The sequence below is a fragment of the Oncorhynchus keta genome, chromosome 17, assembly GCF_023373465.1.
Source record: "Oncorhynchus keta strain PuntledgeMale-10-30-2019 chromosome 17, Oket_V2, whole genome shotgun sequence".
Taxonomy (NCBI): Eukaryota; Metazoa; Chordata; class Actinopteri; order Salmoniformes; family Salmonidae; genus Oncorhynchus; species Oncorhynchus keta.
This window is the reverse complement of record NC_068437.1, coordinates 27,235,637-27,255,616: the sequence shown is the minus strand read 5'-3', so window position 1 is coordinate 27,255,616 and position 19,980 is coordinate 27,235,637. Positions and strand designations below refer to the sequence as shown.

General features: G+C 44.5%; 1 protein-coding gene and 1 long non-coding RNA gene across 3 annotated transcripts in view; one reads left to right on the top strand and one right to left on the bottom strand.

Annotated features, from left to right (window-relative positions):
* The window catches only part of LOC118396714 (talin-2), a 119,530-nt gene that overhangs the window by 25,748 nt on the left and 73,802 nt on the right, over window positions 1–19,980 (bottom strand). For both annotated transcript variants that reach the window (XM_052465767.1, XM_052465768.1), the window contains 18 exons: window positions 18,038–18,224; window positions 17,801–17,914; window positions 17,240–17,348; window positions 16,299–16,507; window positions 15,909–16,007; window positions 15,573–15,740; window positions 14,993–15,287; window positions 13,664–13,830; window positions 10,938–11,066; window positions 8,668–8,781; window positions 8,277–8,525; window positions 6,045–6,173; window positions 5,841–5,943; window positions 4,474–4,682; window positions 2,750–2,869; window positions 2,270–2,467; window positions 1,516–1,655; window positions 849–942 (listed from right to left, as the gene is read on the bottom strand). In XM_052465767.1, coding sequence (XP_052321727.1) covers window positions 849–942; window positions 1,516–1,655; window positions 2,270–2,467; window positions 2,750–2,869; window positions 4,474–4,682; window positions 5,841–5,943; window positions 6,045–6,173; window positions 8,277–8,525; window positions 8,668–8,781; window positions 10,938–11,066; window positions 13,664–13,830; window positions 14,993–15,287; window positions 15,573–15,740; window positions 15,909–16,007; window positions 16,299–16,507; window positions 17,240–17,348; window positions 17,801–17,914; window positions 18,038–18,224 — 2,833 coding nt within the window. The remainder of the gene's footprint in view (window positions 1–848; window positions 943–1,515; window positions 1,656–2,269; window positions 2,468–2,749; window positions 2,870–4,473; window positions 4,683–5,840; window positions 5,944–6,044; window positions 6,174–8,276; window positions 8,526–8,667; window positions 8,782–10,937; window positions 11,067–13,663; window positions 13,831–14,992; window positions 15,288–15,572; window positions 15,741–15,908; window positions 16,008–16,298; window positions 16,508–17,239; window positions 17,349–17,800; window positions 17,915–18,037; window positions 18,225–19,980) is intronic.
* On the top strand, window positions 10,215–15,086 carry LOC118396715 (uncharacterized). The gene is made up of 3 exons (XR_004828254.2): window positions 10,215–10,340; window positions 10,944–11,051; window positions 14,986–15,086. It is a non-coding gene; the product is annotated as an uncharacterized LOC118396715 (long non-coding RNA).

Here is a 19,980-nt window from a genome sequence, read left to right as displayed (position 1 = left end):
TGTACACAGAGGGAGAGGGGCTCAACAATAAGGAGGGCACAAACTGCTGAACCAATCTGATATCCAACTTGGGGGAATTAAAATGTGTGCTGCATGAAAAACAAGTCCAACTGTTTTTAATAGGTCTGTTATGAAGTAATCTTTAACTTATAGAGGGAAGTCATTTCGCCAAGCACTATTACTCAGTCACTTAGGAGAATAACCCACAGATCTGTTAGTTACATAAAAGTATAATTAGTGGTACTCCAGGGGTTGAAATGAAAGGTGACTGTCATTCAATGTTATGCAGGAGAGATACAGAGCGAGACCGGTAATAACTATCAGAGCGTGTGAAAAGGAGGGGACATGGGCTGAAGGGGCTCAAGGCAAAGAGGAAGTAAACGACTTGGTAATTATTTCCCATGGAGACAGAGCATAAAATAATGTCAATACAGAAACCCTCAGCAACATGCATCTCATTCAGCCGTTAAATATAATCCAATTGGTCCATCATTAATGAATTGGAATGGTAAACCATTGCTTTACAGGATTCAAAACAAAACAAGGCAGCAGTAAATATCTCATTCCCCACGAATGATGCAGACCCCCCCCTTGAGCCAATCAGCGTAATGCTGTTAATTATGGATCTCTTTGGCAAGACACATCATTTTCCTAAATTTCAACAAAACCAGACTAGTGCTGTCAGATATCACGTGACTAATGTATGAACGTATGAATGTACTAACAGACAGATCCACAAAAAGTTACTACATCAAAACCCTTTACTTTGTGTAGACTTTGTGTAGATACATGAATATTACCTAGCCTGAACATAAAAAGGGTTGTTTAGTGTACAGTAAAACAGCTACCTCCAGTTCTCTCAGAGCGTTGTCACACTCCTTCTGGCCCGGTGCCTGCTGGGTACACAGTGTGATGAGCTGATTAATGCTCTCTGTCACCGCTCTGAAACACAAGGGCAGCAGCACAGGGCTTTTCAGCACTCACATCTCTCTATATACACACACACACGCATACACTTTTACTTGACACATGCATGGCAGAGCCCATCGCCCCTCTCTCCCTGTGACAATCTCACACTGTACAGGAGTGTGGAGGCTGTGCTTAGTGATTACAGACAAGCTCCAGCCATGGCTTCCATCTGCACAATTAAAGAGAGGGAAGTCAGTCAGGCTCAAAGCCCAGCGGGGCCAGCTGCCTGCCATCTCTCCACCAAGGGGGATTCTACCCTACTATCTCTGTCTATCTCTCAACCTAGCAACATGCTGTGAAATGGGCCGTACAACCACAGCAGAGATGTTTCATAGAATGGAGATAGTGTACTTGTTTAATGTGGAGTTGAATGAAAACCGAATCAGAATATACAGTATATGAATATGTTTTTGTTTTGATGGACTTAATTTAAGTCCCTCCTTACAGTCTTACTTTGTGCTAATGTAGACCTCCTTATACTCAAGTAGTTTGTGATAAGTGAGATCCTTATTATATGCCATTCAGCTCCATATAAAGTGGCCTCACCTTGCTGCAGCAGCTAACAGGTTCTTGGCGTTAGCTGCTCCAGGATCCACTGACAGGGACTTGGCGGCCAGAAGGAGCTTGCTGGAGGCCATGGAGATGTTCTTCAGGTTGCCAATCACTGTGATTTGGTCCTCTTGGGACTGCAAACGACAAAGTCACAAGACAACTCAGCTGTTTCTTGGAATAAAATATGTTGAAGAGTGGTCAACATGTTATTTAAGACACATCTTTCCAGGAAAATGCAACTGTACGTATTGTCAACAACTGTCACACTGTCTATCTGGTGGAATGGCCTATGAAACTGGCATCATGTGAACGGTGTCCCCCACCTCAGCCAGCCAGTCCCCTACTCATTTAAGCCTGATTAAGGCCTGTGTGTCATGCTACATCAACTGCTCTCCCACACAATCTATCCAAATTAATGAGCAAAATAACCAGAACATCATCAAAGATCTCATTACGTCTGACTGTGTTAGCGCTCTCGGGGACAATCATGTGCCTAAGTAAATTAGATGAATAGGCCTAATTAACAAATTAATCAAAATAGCTTAAGTGCTCAAGTGACAGAAAAATGTGAAGATACTCAACATGACTACCTCAGAGGCATTTCCATTTTATCCTATTAAATCTAAACCGCTCCTGTCCACCAACAGTATATTCAGGCGTCATAACATTTGTCCAGACCTATTTCATAGGAGAGGAATCAGATATTTCTATGGGGCTGTTGTGACCTGCTACAGATAATGATACCTACTTGAGTGTGTCCAGCCATCTCAACGCCGGCGTCCAGGAACTCATCAAAGTCCTCACTGAATTTCCCAGAAGCCACGGCCAGTTGGCTGCTGGTACCCCGGGAGGAATGGACCACATCTCCTGCTGAGTGGTTGAGCTCTGCAGCAGTATGGTTCAGCTCACTCTGAGCGTCCTGGAAGGACTTACTGCAGGGGGGGAGCTGGAGACATACAGGAAAAACACAAGTATAGTAGTCCGTACATTATTATCAGTATTATTTGTTACATAATAATCCGTATGGTATTTGTGTTATGTTTATGTTCAATTTTTCCTTGGATAGTTGTGAAATGTCTGCGTAGATGATTAATGACTAGAGGTAAAATATGCTAACTGTGTATTTAGGTTTAGGACAGCATCGACTCTCTATAAGTACTCGTGTTCAGATGTGTAATAAAATCAACACTCCAAACTGCAGCCTCGCCGGTCTGGCAGCAGGACTCACAGTGTCCACCAGCAGCTTCTTACTGGCCTCTCCGATGCTTCTTAGGGCCATGTCCACATCCTTCTGGCCAGGCAGGCAGTTCACACAGTTATTCAGAGAGTGGGACACTGCCTTGGCCACCTGCAACACATCACAGATCAGCCTGTCAGTGGGCTGACATTACACATTCGAACCACGTTCCACAGTCACAGAGCACAGCTCTGAGAAGGAAAAACATCTTAAATGCAAATCAGCCTGCAAGCGGAGCACGACAATCCATGTCACTAATTTATGCTACCGTCACAGACATATGCCAACCAATATGTTTATCTCCCAAAGGGCCCTGCTGCAAATAAGCAGTTTTACTGGAGCTAGCGTTCCTGTGAGCAGGAGACTGAGAAGAGAAAATAGCAACCCTTAAAGCAGATAATTGTTATGGAAAGTAGCAGGGTTTACAAATTGGTTATCATCCAGAATGTAAAGGAGAGGAAAGAGCCCAACAGAAAAGACTGTGCTTGGAACATTAACACAACTGTCTGAATAGGACGTCAATACAGGAAATCTGTCACACGCTGACTAGACCGGGCACACGCGTGTGCCATTGCTTGCATGTTGATTTCGTCCATCCACACCAGACGCGATCAGGACACGCAGGTTGAAATAAATATTAACAAAACAAACTCTGAACCAACTAAACTCATCAAAAAAAGAAACATCCTCTCATTGTCAACTGCGTTTATTTTCAGCACTTAACATCTGTAAATATTTGAATGAACATAAGATTCAACAACTGAGACATAAACTGAACAAGTTCCAAAGACATGTGACTAACAGAAATGGAATAATGTGTCCCAGAACAAAGGGGGGGTCAAAATCAAAAGTAACAGTCAGTGTCTGGTGTGGCCACCAGCTGCATTAAGTACGGCAGTGCATCTCCTCCTCATGGACTGCACCAGATTTGCCAGTTCTTGCTGTGAAATGTTACCCCACTCTTTCCCCACCTGCAAGTTCCCAGACATTTCTGGGGGGCAATGGCCCTAGTCCTCACCCTCCGATCCAACAGGTCCCAGACGTGCTCAATGGGATTGAGATCCGGGCTCTTCGCTGGCCATGGCAAAACACTGACATTCTTTTCTTGCAGGAAATCACACACAGAATGAGCAGTATGGCTGGTAGCATTGTCATTCTGGATGGTCATGTCAGGATGAGCCTGCAGGAAGGTTACCACATGAGGGAGGAGGATGTCTTCCCTGTAACGCACAGCGTTGAGATTGCCTGCAAAGACAACAAGCTCAGTCCGATGATGCTGTGACACACCGCCCCAGACCATGACGGACCTTCCACCTCCTAATCGATCCCGCTCCAGAGTACAGGCCTCGGTGTAACGCTCATTCCTTTAACGATAAACGCGAATCTAACCATCACCCCTGGTGAGACAAAACCGTGACTCATCTGTGAAGAGAACTTTGTGCCAGTCCTGTCTCGTCCAACGACGGTGGCTTTGTGCCCATAGGCAACGCTGTTGCCGGGGATGTCTGGTGAGGACCTGCCTTTACAACAGACCTACAAGCCCTCAGTCCAGCCTCTCTCAGCCTATTGCGGACAGTCTGAGCACTGATGGAGGGATTGTGCGTTCCTGGTGTAACTCGCCTGGCTACGCAGATGCTTGTTGACACACGCAAGCAGTTTGGATGCAATGATTGAATTACATCTATGTGTACATCAGCATGTCAGGAGTTCCTCACCTGTGCTAGCCTTTGCTGACTCTCTGCGTCACCGGGGGAGACCAGGGCCTGGTGGGCCTCATGGATGAGCATGGCAGACCCCTCCATGACGTACTGGGCAGAATCCAACATGGCCCCCGCAGACTGGGGTTCCTTAGTGCTGGCAGCGACACCTCTGGCTGCCTGGGCCAGTGTCCTCAAGGCCTGGGCAGTCTCCCTGGCAGCCACTCCTACACACAACAGAGACAGACAGTGTTGGAGTGAGTGGAAGTCTTGGAGTTGGATTAACAAAGCTAGTCCAGGAAATAATGACGGAAAACCTGGTGTCAACATCCCAGTGTGCCTCTGCATTGTTCTTTAAGATGTAGCTAAACAACCTACTGACTCGGGATAGCTGCATCATGATTTATTCACTCGACAAACTGCAAGCTGAATCTCACTTCCTTTCAATCTCATTATCACTTCACTAAATATGTCCTGTATTAAGACATACACACATTCAGACTGCAGCTTTTGTGCTCAAAATGAATAGAATGAGTTGTTGGTAATGTGTAACTGAACAGTAGGAATAGCACAGTGAGCCCAACCTAAAGCACCCCTATTGTTAAAACAAATTAGATAGATAGGAGAACGAGGCACCATGTGAGATTGGGGCTTTACTTATTACACACAAAGCTAAGATGAGGGAATGCAGCAAATTGCATCAAATTTCATTATCCAGCCGAGTGGAGCCCATTGCTAATGGAATGTTGAATCTAGTGAAAATAAGATGAATGAGGAGAGAGTAGCACCCTGGGCCCCAGCGTGAAGCAGCACAGCCAGGGAGGGAGGGAGGGAGGGAGGGAGGGAGGGAGGGAGGGAGGGAGGGAGGGAGGGAGGGAGGGAGGGAGGGAGGGAGGGAGGGAGGGAGGGAGCAGCCATGGTTAGAATACACTATTCAAAATCTGTCTTCATCAATTCTCCTGAGAGACTAAATGGAGCTAGAATGAGGCTAAAGAAAATGACAGGCTGTGCAGCAGGACCCATTGGGTTTATTGCTCTTAGGCAATAGTGATAACATCATCACTAAATCAAGAATTGAATTACACTTGGATATCTATTGGTAGAAGGTAAGTGAATGATTGTTAGGGTTTCTACTGCCTACTTCATAACCTCACTTACCTCACTTGGTAGAGTAGAGCTTTACTGAGACCCTGTAGCTGATCGTGACATTTGAAGAAACGGTTCCTCATGTCAAATAATAACATCTAACTAAAAGGACAGAAAATAATAAGTCTAGTCCAGAAAAAACGTTCTACACAGCCACTCAATGATGTCTGTCAGTTTAGGTGAACATTCCTCTTGTACTGCTCAATAATTCTCAGTGCACGCTGTGTTTGCTTTCCTACCTGTGTAGTGCTCATTGCCCTGTGCAGCACAGGTCAGCAGCTGGGCCATAGAGGAGCCAACAGCCTTGGAGGTACTACCCAGGTCCTGGGCACACTTCTCTAGCTGTAGAGACAACACAGGAGCACCAAGTCATGCATTTTCACACATCTGCAGATTTGCTTTGCATGACTGGAACAAATCAATGCATTCTATAATGAACTGACCGATTCCCCAGGAAGTGGTTTGAGCTGCCCATCGTGCGCAGCCATCCTGGCATCTTGAAGCTCACTCCTGAGAGTTTGGACAGCACTGAGAGCAGAGTCTATCTCCAGAGGACCACAGGCTTCATGGGCCTGCAGAAGCACACATGCACAAACCTCTCTCACACAGAGCCCAGAAGCTGTGCTTCCTGTATGAAAATATGACTATCAGTAGCTGTGGATAGAAGGGTACAGGCAGTGGCATAGCTCATTTTCGCGGGGCCCCCGCAAAACAATTATATATATTTTTGCCATGGAGCAGAGAGAAACATTTCCATAATTGAATGCTATTTTACACATTTTGCTGTGAGGATGAGAGAAAATGTTGCTGATTTAGAGCTCAGGGATTCTTGAAAGCTATCACACCATGTAAAGGAACAACCTCTTAATCACGTTCCTCTTCTTAAAAAGCAACTAACTGGATTTGTCAATTCCATTAGACACTATAAAATGCATTTCAGTTATACAATTATTGTCCATTGATTAAAATATATATTTTTAAATATTGACAAAAAACATTATCTTCATTAAGGGGGTTAGCCATCAGTGATGGAGTTGACAATCCCCAATAAAAACATAACCATTCTATCAGAATTGACAGAGTTGATGTTTTACGGAAACAGAAATTGCATTTTTATTCTTCATTTAAGTGGTATACATAGTAGCAATTTAGTTTTTCCTCAGTTGCATTATGACTCTAAAACCTAATTAAATGTAACATATTTGAACCATTATTCTTATTCTATCTTAATCTATCAGGCAGATGGAGTTGACAGTTTATGGTTGTGACCATGGTGATTCCAATATTGCTTGTTTAAATATCTCAAAAGTAGAGAACTTTACAGACCATGAGTGGTCTTTTTGCACTACATGTAATGAGGACATGAATAAGGGGTCCTGACGGTATAGCGGACACTGCTCATTCCTGATTAATTTAGGATTTTAGACAAATCTGACGGAGTTGACCAATTTCCAGACACATCTTTTAGGAATCACAGTTCTGCGTTTAAAAAAATGTAAAGTCACAGTGGACTATTTCAAGAAACTACATGAGATTTTTAAAGTTAATATCCATTATTTTTTAGAATTTTAAACACTTTTCAACTATTCCTTTGGAGAGTTTGAATTTGGGATCCTTTGCGCCGGACAACGGCATTTCCAACCATAGAGCCGAGATGGAAATCAATGATATTGAAAGTATTTAGAAAATTCCCCAAACAAATATTTTCCTTTAAATTCCCCTAAATACACAGTACCAGTCAACAGTTTGGACACACCAACTCATTCAAGGGTTTTTCTTAATTTTTCTATTTTCTACATTGTAGAATAATAGTGAATACATCAAAACTATGAAAATAAAACTATGAAATAACATATATGGAATCATGTAGTAACCAAAGTGTTACATCAAAATATATTTTATATTTGAGATTCCTCAAAAAAGCCAAAGAAACCACTACTAAAGGACATCAATAATATGACCTGGCCTCCACAATCACCCAACCTCAAACCAATTGAAATGGTTTGGCATGAGTTGGACCTCAGAGTGAAGGAAAAGCAGCCAAAACATGCTCAGCATATGTGGGAACTCCTTCAAGACTGTTGGAAAAGTATTCCAGGTTAAGCTGGTTGAGAGAATGCCAAGAGTGTGCAAAGCTGTCATCAAGGCAAAGGGTGGCTACTTTGAAGAATCTAAAATCTATTTAGATTTGTTTAACACTTTTTTGGTTACTACAATGTGCTAGTTCATAGTTTTCATGTCTTCATTATTTTTCTACAATGTACGAAAGAGATAAAATAAAGAAAACTGGCACTCTACATTTTAAGCTCAAATAATCCAACAAAATGTATTTTATTTCAAGAATAAAAATAATTTCCCCCTACCGGATAACTATTTTGTTCCGAATTTCAAGAATCACTGACCTAATTTCCTGCTATTTGACACATTTTGCAATGAGGCTGAGATAAAATGTTTCCATTTTAAAGCCAATTTCCTGCAATTCCCCCCCAAAATTAACAGCTTATGACATGTCCACTATCTGGGGAGCCCAACCTCCGGGGGGACAACAACCCCAACATGAAAAATAAAAAGTATACTTTTTTTGGTGTGGGGTGGTTGGGGGCCCCCAAATCCCCCAACCTCTGCCTTGCGGGGGCTGTGAGGGTGTGTGCTACACCTCTGGGTACAGAACTTACCTTTTGGGTGGCTGTCCGTAGCTCAGCTAGGCAAGTAGCCAGGTTCTTGGCACATTGGCCAAGTTGCATCGCTGCAGCCTGGTCCATCACTGTGGGGACAGTTGACTTTGCAGACGTCACCATCTTACTGCCAGGCTGTAGGAAGCTCTGGCTGGCCATTATCAGTGCTAGTTGGGCACTGAGTTCCTCTGGCTGAGCCTGACTACTCCTCATCCCCTGGACCAGCTGAGGGATGTGGTCTGCCACTGCCTTCAAGTAGACATATCATTTGATTAAATCAATACAATGAAATGCTGCCAATGTAGTAATCGATTCTATACTGTATGTATTTCACCAGAGTAATCTAACAGTGATCCTGTTCGCTGTGAATCAATCTCTACCCATACTGTACCTTGCAGCTGTGTCCTAGTTGTTGATGAGAGGCAGTGTTCTTATTGGACACAGCAGCATTCTGGGCAGCTGCGATGGTCTGAGTAGCAGCAGCCGCAGCCTGCTTAGCAGCAATCTGTTCCAGAAACAGAGAGAGATATTGACAATTGTTGTAGGTATGTGTTTTACATCAGAGACATAGATGAGGGTGGTATAATTAAGGCACCTCAGGGGTTTGTGGCTAATACACCACGGCTAAGTGCTGTTCTTAAGCACAACGCAACTCGGAGTGCCTGGATACAGCCCTTAGCCATGATATATTTGCCACATACCACAAACTCCCAAGGTGCCTTACCAGTAAACTGGTTACTAATGTAATTAGAACAGTAAACAAGTAATTTTTTATCATACCTGTGGTATATTGTCTCATATACCATGGCTTTCAGTCAATCAGCATCCAGGACTCAAACTACCTGGTTTATAATACTGCTTTGTATAGAGTATCAGATTGAGCTTCCCAGATAGATCAAACATAATGAGGTGTCACAAACTAAGCCAAAGATTTCTTTAAGAATTTCTTAGAGGACATCAACAACTGACCAAAATGTTGGATTTTTGTGGAATCCAAATAATTGAATGAAAGGCACACACACACACACACACACACACACACACACACACACACACACACACACACACACACACACACACACACACACACACACACACACACACACACACACACACACACACACACACACACACACACACACACACACGTCTGGGGTCACTTGGAAATGTCCTTGTTTTTGAAAGAAAAGGACGTTTTTGGTCCATTAAAATAACATCAAATTGATCAGAAATACAGTGTAGACATTATTAATGTTGTAAATGACTATTGTAGCTTAATGGGATATCTAACATAATTGCAAAAGGGTTTTCTAATGATCAATTAGCCTTTTAAAATTATAAACTTGGATTAGCTAACACAGCGTGCCATTGGAAGACAGGAGTGATGGTTGCCGTTTCCAGCTACAATAGTCATTGACAACATTAACACTGTCTATATTGTATTTCTGATCAATGTGACATTATTTTAATGGACAACAAAAAAATTGCTTTTCTTTCAAAAACAAGGACATTTCTAAGTGACCCCAAACTTTTGTACGGTAGTGTATATTGGGACGAGGACAACATTTTCTCAAAATGCAATACATAAGCACTGTACAATACACTTTTTGTATTGCCATTAATCCACACCCAGATTACTTTCTTTGAAGTATCAACAAAATGGAAAGTGGTGAGAGAAGTGGGTGGAAGGATGGAGGATGAAACACGAACCTGAACAACAATGCTATCTTTGTCCTGTGGAAAACAAACAGATTGCACAATGCTGCCTGTCTGGCTCATCTCTCAAGAGGAGAGGAAGAGAGAGAGAGGAAGAGAGAGAGAGAGAGAGAGAAGAGAGAGAGAGGAAGAGAGAGAGAGGAAGAGAGAGAGAGAGAGAGAGAGACTTCATTTCTCTCTGGTGAAACAGAAACAGAAACTACAAACAGACTACATATTTAGTATTATTTTAAAAGCAGAGAGTGCTGCGAAGGACAACACACATGGCAATGTGTTGAAACCCAAACAGATACAACGCTTTAGGAGATCAGTAGGAGACATTTCAGCCATAAGAATGGGCAGGTGAAGGTTTGTGCTCAGTTAATCTAAACACATTACATTCTAAATGGTTTTTATTATCGCTGATTCCTCTCTGGAGTGGAAGCCATTACCATTACAGGCTACAGAGAATGATGCATCAGATATCAAACTGATTCCAGCCTTCGGTTAGTGTGTGCAGTGGAAGCTCCAGTGCAGTGCGGGTCTGGTCTTCAGGGGTCTACTAATACTAGGGCCTAAACCCAGATCTTTACACTATGATTAACTAATTCACACAACTAATAGGATTCACATATTCCTGCTGCAGGAACAGAAATAATGTAGAGAATAAATACAACACTTCATATGTGCAAATTAATTATATTTCATTTAGCCTTTTGCAATGCTCTTTCCTAAGGCTTGGGGGGGGGGATCTATACATCTTCACACATATCTATGTAGGGGTGTCTGACACACTCTCGTCTTTAATGGTGTGTCATGGTGTTGGATGGACTTATGGGGTTTGTTTGTGAAAAAGGACATAGTAGTGTAAAGTCGAAAACGTTGATTGCTACAAAGCTACAACTGGACAGGGACTCAAAGTTAGCACAAAGGTTACAATATTCTCTCATTCTCCACCCAACTCACCTCCAGCCTGTTGACCAGCTTCTTCTTGATTGCATTCTGAGCTGCAGCGTTAGTGGCAACACGTAACCCCTCTGCTGCCTCTCTCAGCCTCTGCTGCTGGTCCTCATTCTCTGGGTAAGCTGCAGCTCCCTGTGTACGCATGCGCACCACACACACACACACACACACACACACACACACACACACACACACACACACACACACACACACACACACACACACACACACACACACACACACACACACACACACACACACACACACACACACACACACACACACACACACACACAACAAGCAAAATCACCACTAACTACAATCGTAGTTCTGCAGTGGCAAAGGGAATATCAAACCCTCTCTCATAGTCTCAGTAGCACTCAGAACATTTCCCCAACACTGTGACTGTACTCCACATGTCTCAGTAGCACTGAACATTTCCCCAACACTGTGACTGTACTCCACATGTCTCAGTAGCACTGAACATTACCCCAACACTGTGACTGTACTCCACATGTCTCAGTAGCACTGAACATTTCCCCAACACTGTGACTGTACTCCACATGTCTCAGTAGCACTGAACATTACCCCAACACTGTGACTGTACTCCACATGTCTCAGTAGCACTGAACATTTCCCCAACACTGTGACTGTACTCCACATGTCTCAGTAGCACTGAACATTTCCCCAACACTGTGACTTTACTCCACATGTCTCAGTAGCACTGAACATTTCCCCAACACTGTGACTGTACTCCACATGTCTCAGTAGCACTGAACATTTCCCCAACACTGTGACTGTACTCCACATGTCTCAGTAGCACTGAACATTTCCCCAACACTGTGACTGTACTCCACATGTCTCAGTAGCACTGAACATTTCCCCAACACTGTGACTGTACTCCACATGTCTCAGTAGCACTGAACATTTCCCCAACACTGTGACTGTACTCCACATGTCTCAGTAGCACTGAACATTTCCCCAACACTGTGACTGTACTCCACATGTCTCAGTAGCACTCAGAACATTTCCCCAACACTGTGACTGTACTCCACATGTCTCAGTAGCACTGAACATTTCCCCAACACTGTGACTGTACTCCACATGTCTCAGTAGCACTGAACATTTCCCCAACACTGTGACTGTACTCCACATGTCTCAGTAGCACTGAACATTTCCCCAACACTGTGACTGTACTCCACATGTCTCAGTAGCACTGAACATTACCCCAACACTGTGACTGTACTCCACATGTCTCAGTAGCACTGAACATTTCCCCAACACTGTGACTGTACTCCACATGTCTCAGTAGCACTGAACATTTCCCCAACACTGTGACTTTACTCCACATGTCTCAGTAGCACTGAACATTTCCCCAACACTGTGACTGTACTCCACATGTCTCAGTAGCACTGAACATTTCCCCAACACCGTGACTGTACTCCACATGTCTCAGTAGCACTGAACATTTCCCCAACACTGTGACTTTACTCCACATGTCTCAGTAGTACTGAACATTTCCCCAACACTGTGACTGTACTCCACATGTCTCAGTAGCACTGAACATTTCCCCAACACTGTGACTGTACTCCACATGTCTCAGTAGCACTGAACATTTCCCCAACACTGTGACTGTACTCCACATGTCTCAGTAGCACTCAGAACATTTCCCCAACACTGTGACTGTACTCCACATGTCTCAGTAGCACTGAACATTTCCCCAACACTGTGACTGTACTCCACATGTCTCAGTAGCACTGAACATTTCCCCAACACTGTGACTGTACTCCACATGTCTCAGTAGCACTGAACATTTCCCCAACACTGTGACTGTACTCCACATGTCTCAGTAGCACTGAACATTTCCCCAACACTGTGACTGTACTCCACATGTCTCAGTAGCACTGAACATTTCCCCAACACTGTGACTGGACTCCACATGTCTCAGTAGCACTGAACATTTCCCCAACACTGTGACTGTACTCCACATGTCTCAGTAGCACTGAACATTTCCCCAACACTGTGACTGTACTCCACATGTCTCAGTAGCACTGAACATTTCCCCAACACTGTGACTGTACTCCACATGTCTCAGTAGCACTGAACATTTCCCCAACACTGTGACTGTACTCCACATGTCTCAGTAGCACTTTGAACATTTTCCCAACACTGACTGTACATTTAATGTCTCAGTAGCACTTTGAACATTTTCCCAACACTGACTGTACATTTAATGTCTCAGTAGCACTCTGAACAATTTCCAAACACTGTGACTGTGCATTAAATGCAGAGCAGCATTAGACACGGTCTGCTTTCTGACAGTTTCCAAGGAAACCACCAGTGCAAGATTCCTATTTCCTCTTTGTAATGGCAGCAGTGTTGTGATGAATGTGTCACAGAGCAAAAGCATCAGCATCGTTTCACTTGCCTGGCATTTTCACATTGATAATATCCTGCTCATTTATACTTGTCTACAGCGCCAAGGGCTTATTAAGAACCATTGGTCCTGCACTTTCATTATTTCAGCTCTAAAGAGAATCTACAGCCCAGACTACATTAGGAATACTATAAATCTCCTTTCCAACAAATGACAGCAGTGGAATTCTACTTATAGACATGACACTAATGACAATACACTAACATGACATACTGTACAGTTTACACACTAATGGCATACAACAATCTATCGTAGATCTCTAAGTAGGCTAGCATAGTGGTTGTCCCTGTACCTTAGCAGCATCTACCATCCTGGCTGTGGCATCAGCCAGGAGTTTGGCTGCAGCCAGGAGCTTCTTTGAGTTGTCCACGTCCACCTCGGCCTCAGCATCTGACCTCATGGCATTGACCAGGTCAGAAGTGGCCTGAGCCAGCACCCTGGCCTGACGCACCATCTCCCCTACACAGGGTCAGAGAGAGAGAAAGAGAGAGAGAGAGAGAGAGAGAGGAGAGAGAGAGAGAGGAGAGAGACAGAGCCAGGGTCAATATCTCCCGACTGTGCTACAGTATCTACACAGAAACATGGCCTAGACTACACTCACTGATTACTGATCCCTCATTGGACCTCACACACTACATAATTTCCTTTTCACCTTCTGGTATCGTACTGATAGTACCACAGCAGTTTACTTTTGTCTTCCTCACTGGTTATAAAAAATACATCTGTCTTTATGTGTATTCTGTGAGGAAATAGAAGAATAAAAGCACTATAAAACCTCTATAGTGCTGTACAGAAGATACCGTATTTCCCCCAGTCAGCCTATAAAAACTGTTATTGCTAAACACCCACCTCCAGCTAGAAATAACTGGAGAGAAGACTATCAAAGGCACTACAACGAGGGTACTTTACAGACTACAGCCTTAGAGACACATTTTTTCCCCTATCAGTGAAATGGGACTTTTAAAGACATATTTCATAATAAATTATACTTGGCTGATCTACTGCAGTTTTATTTTACGATGTTTTACGAAAGTCAGAGTGTTAAGCCCTATACAACTTTTTAAAGTCATATGTTTCCAGTTACATTTCAAAGCCGCACTGAATGTGATTGAGAGCAGATTTGAAGCTCTGTAGTGGTTTTCGATGATATGCTTTCTACGACCCCTTGAGGATTGGCTGGGGTTGGGAATTCTTCAGACTCATGGGCAACCCATAACAAACATTTCAGGCTTTGAAAATGTTTCGACAGCAGGGTATTGAAGGTCGGTTAATATAAACCATAAACTGACAACATCTTAGGTCCCACTCAGTCAAAATACATAGGAACAACCCCAGTGAAAGTCTCAAGAAAATCAAAAGACAAGAAACAGGCTGAATAGTCCTGTCTACTTGAATGATAATTATTACATCTTGCGTCCTTTGATAATAGCTAGCTAAAGGTTTGAGACTCAAACTGCTGAATGCCAGAACTAGCCAGGAATGTGAAAATACTTGCAAGATGAATCAAGAGTGAAAGGTTCTCTCCCCACCTCCCAAAAAGTTCTGAACCACTCCCCTCCCCTTCCACTTTAGCTGTCTCTCCCCTCCTAACTTCATCCGCCTCTCCCCTTCCAGAGCTCACCTGCGTCTCCCATGGAGGTGAAGATGCTCTCGGTGACGGTCATGATGGTGTCTGTGGCCTGGTCGTAACGTCCGATGGGCTCACCACAGCTGGCATAGTGGCGTACGTGCTGCAGCAGGTCACTGAGTGCCTGGCTCACAGTGTTGGCCGCGGCACCTACCTGCTTCAGGTGCTCACTGTCGTCTGTTGCAGACAGGCAGGCCTTGACGCAGCTATCCACCGAGCGGTCCACCAGCTTCCCTGCCTCAACCAGCTGCTCCTGGCACACCGGAGAACTGATGGTGGGGCTCACCACCTGGACGAACAGTCCACAATCAGTCTCGACTGGCCACTCAAAATTAAACAACACATCCAGAGGTGCTAGTGGACTCATTTTGGTGTGTACAAGAATGATCATTTTATTGTTGACAAAACTAACTTAGCATACGCTACTCTGGACTAGGAATTTAGAGATAGGACAAACAAACAGCCATTTAATTTCAGTAAGCCAGCTCTTATTTCATCTCAGTTCTTGCCCTGAGCTGTCCTTCATGTCTACAGGAGACAGGGACAGGGGTGTGGCAGTCAGTCAGGGCAGTACCTTGGTGCAGGCCACCAGCTGTGAGGTGGAAAGGGCACACCGAGTAGCAGCTGCAATCACTCGGTTCTGCAACACTGTGTCCTCTGCCACCTGGGCCACATTCTTGGCCTTGAGGACCATCATGGCAGCTGCGTTGGCCACCGCTTTGGCCAGGCTCATTAGAATGTCCTGAAACACATTCATCAATGTCACTCACTGAGTTGAGCAGACTTTTTGCTGTCCATTCAATTACAATAGCTAAAGAAAACAAAGCCGTTACATAAGTGTGTGTGAAGCTTTAAACGGGGACTGGGGGCAGCAGTTACTATAGAAATAGCAAGGAAAGTCCAGTCCAACCTGGAACCTCTCGTCGGTCTCGCCCTCCCCCATATGATGCAGCAGGTCTCCGCTGGCCTGGCCTATACTTCCTGCTGCAGTCAGCACCGTCTGTCTGGGCTGCATGGGAGGGGGTGACATCGCCACATTCACAACACTGACCCCACCGCGGCACCACAGCACAATCACAGCACTCCGCTGCTCTCAGATACAGTTCACATCACCAGCTCCCAGTGATTATTTCTACACAACACATCATTATTGTTTTCGAAAACATACTAAAAAGAAACACACTAGTGTATTTGTTAAAAGGGAGTCTACATGCAGTACGTCTCAATCTCTGTGTAATCATTGTAATATGGAGAATAGAGCAGATGTGATTGATAGAACAGTGCTGTTTTGTGTCTGTACCTCTCCAGCTGCAGGCTCCACAGACCTGAGCAGGTCAGAGACGGCCCCTGTCAGGGTCCTGGCAGCTCCCATCAGGTTCTGCCCACTGCCCACCTGGTCCTCCACCAGCGCTGCCAGCAGCTTCACCCCCCTAGACATCTCTGTCAGGTTGGAGGAGATGGTGGTGATGGCACAGCCAACCGCTGTGTAGTCTGTATTTGTAGGGTCACCTAGGGAAAAGAGACAGTCCTTGTTAACCCTTTGTTATACCTTCTGCTCTGCCACTCTCTCAGCCCAAACCACAAGCAGCAACCTGAGTGGTGCCATAGTAACACACACAATCAGTGTCACCATCATAATGAAAACACATTGGATATGGTATTGTGGAGACAAATGCACACACACAGAGAAAGCGAGAGAGAGCGAGAGAGAGAGAGAGAGTGATAGTCATTTGTGATAGTCATTTGTGGAGAGGTAAAAGTTTCTATTGGATGATAACAGGGAGCCTCAGTGCCATTCAACAGATGGCTGGGATAGATTAAAACCTATTGAAAGGCTTGCAGGGAGCAGTGTTGGAGCAGCATGGCACAACTCCAGACAAGAGGCAGGGAGAGGAATGGACAGCATGGAGAGGCTGTCAGCTAGTTAAGCTTCAGGACAACATGCTCACTATTTATTCATCAATTGAAATATTTATTAGGGCAAATGGGAAATGCTCCATTATCTAAAGGGAACTCAGACCCCTCCTCCCTAGTCGTTCCAGATCGACTTGGAAAATGTGTGTTTTGATTCTATCCCTGTGGGTTTTGCCCTTGAAGATAAGTGGCTGTTATTTTTAAGAGGGCATTTTCGACCTAAGTCTAGAGGCCTTTCATAAACAAGGATTCTTGTGCAAATATTACAGAAAACTCTACATGAGTACATGGTTGAAAATGTCAGTAAGGAAACTCTTGGGCACTCACCTGCAGTAAGATTGACCACAGATGCGGTTCCGGCAGTTATGGCATCTACTTGAGAGTGGATTTCATGTTTGGACTCATCCACTTTGTTTTGAACCCAAACTCTGGACGCCTTTCAGGAGAGGGAGAAGGACGGCTATTGGCTTTCATCACAGTGGGGGATTTTCAGCTCATATATATATATATAAAAAGAAATCAGGACAAGGGCTTCTTCACAACCAGTTTCCAGCTTTAAAGTACATCTTTCACATTTACAGTCAATTTCCACCACCTAATTACACGTGAACCATGGGAGTTCAAAAAGACGAACAAACTCAGCCCTTCTCTACAGTATGCTTAGCCAAGCACATCTAGAGGAAAAATGCCAAACTTTAAAAGAATACATTCAATGGGGTACAAAAATATATTTTCCAAAAACACAAAAAAACGTGTGAATTAATCTTCACTGACCAGGCTGCGTGGACTAAAAGGTTCAACGTGTGGGAGAAGTTGAGCGGTATTGAATGGTGTAATTTTGTGGCTGTGGTGTATGGATTAGTCCAGTGAATGGAGGAGGGAACTCACCATGTCCTGTCCAAGAGGAGGCAGGTTATCTACCTCCCCCAGATCAGCCTGGGCCTGCTGCACTGCCTGCATACTGGTGTTAATGGTCCCCATCAGGGCCTGCTGGGCCAAGCTCTGACAACACACACACATTTTAAACAGACAAAGATCGTAGTTAGTGATGGTGTAAGCAAGGTTCTCTGCACATCACTGCTCCTACTGTGTGACATTGGTATGGGTGCCAGCGGGCATGCTCACCAGCGGGGGCATGTGTCCTCTGTGCATCTGCCCTGTGGTGATCTGCTGCTGGGCAGAGGGCATGGTGCCCATGTTGAAGGTGTTGTCAGGGCCACCAATGGACCCGGAGCGGATGATACCTGGCAGTGCCACCGAGCCATGCTCCACACGACCCACCCTGTTAAACTGCTGCTGCAGGATGGTCGACCTGAGAAGAGGGAGAGAGAGGGAACGATGGAGAGAGAGAGAGAGAGAGAGGGAGATGGATGTTAGGACCTTTACAGGGCATCTTCTGATAAGGAAACATAATACTCAGTATTTTCTCCATAACAATAGGATAGTAATAACAGAGCCATAACAGTGAGTTAGTACTGGTAGACTAAAACACATGAAAAGAGCTGTTCCACTGCCCCTGTAAACAGATTGTCACATTCACTATTGGTTAATTACTGCTTATTTTGAGAGGCAGCAATTATGCTCCTTGCTAAGAAACAAAACATGAGTCCATTGGCCCCTAAACAGCAGGGAGTGATATGATGCTCAGTGTCTATCCCAGCAGGATCCGCTATGAGACACAATCGGTGTCTGGGCTCGGCGTGACAGGACAACAGTCTATCTGTGTTATAAACTCAGAAAAAAAAAGAAATGTCCCTTTTTCAGGACCCTGTCTTTCAAAGATAATTCGTAAAAATCAAATAACTTCACAGATCTTCGTTGTAAAGGGTTTAAACACTGTTTTCCATGCTTGTTCAATAAACCATAAACAATTAATGAACATGCACCTCTGGGATGGTCGTTAAGACACTAACAGCTTACAGAAGATTGGCAATTAATTAAGGTGACAGTTATGAAAACTAAGGACACTAAAGAGGCCTTTCTACTGACTGTGAAAAACACCAAAAGAAAGATGCCCAGATGCCCGAACATCACACCTACAGGACAGGTACAGGATGGCATCAACAACTGCCCGAGTTACACAATCCCTCCATCAGTGCTCAGACTGTCCGCAATAGGCTGAGAGAGGCTGGACTGAGGGCTTGTAGGCCTGTTGTAAGGCAGGTCCTCACCAGACATCACTGGCAACAACGTCGCCTATGGGCACAAACCCACCGTCGCTGGACCAGACAGGACCGGCAAAACGTACTCTTCTCTGACGAGTCGCGGTTATGTCTCACCAGGGGTGATGGTCGAATTCGCATTTATCATCAGGAATGAGCATTACACCGAGGCCAGTACTCTGGAGCGGGATTGATTTGGAGGTGGAGGGTACGTCATGGTCTGCGGCGGTGTGTCACAGCATCATCGGATTGAGCTTGTTGTAATTGCAGGCAATCTCAACACTGTGCGTTACAGGGAAGACATCCTCCTCTCTCGTGTGGTACCCTTCCTGCAGGCTCCTCCTGACATGACCCTCCAGCATTACAATGCCACCAGCCATACTGCTCATTCTGTGCGTGATTTCCTGCAAGACAGTAATGCCAGTGTTCTGCCATGGCCAGCGAAGAGCCCGGATCTCAATCCCATTGATCACATCTGGGACCTGTTGGATCAGAGGGAGAGGGCTAGGGCCATTCCCCCCAGAAATGTCCGGGAACTTGCAGGTGCCTTGGTGGAAGAGTGGGGTAACATCTCACAGCAAGAATTGGCAAATCTGGTGCAGTCCATGAGGAGGAGATGCACTGCAGTACTTAATGCAGCTGGTGGCCACACCAGATACTTACTTACTTCTGATCTTGACCCCCCCCCCCCCCCCTCCCTTTGTTCAGTGACACATAATTTAATTTCTGTTAGTCACATGTCTTTGGAACTTGTTCAGTTTATGTCTTAGTTGTTGAATCTTGTTATTTTCATACAAATATTTACACATGTTAAGTATGCTAAACAATAAACGCAGTTGACAGTGAGAGGACGTTTCTTTTTTTTGCTGAGTTTATATACTGTAGGTGTCAAGCTGCAATGCCAAG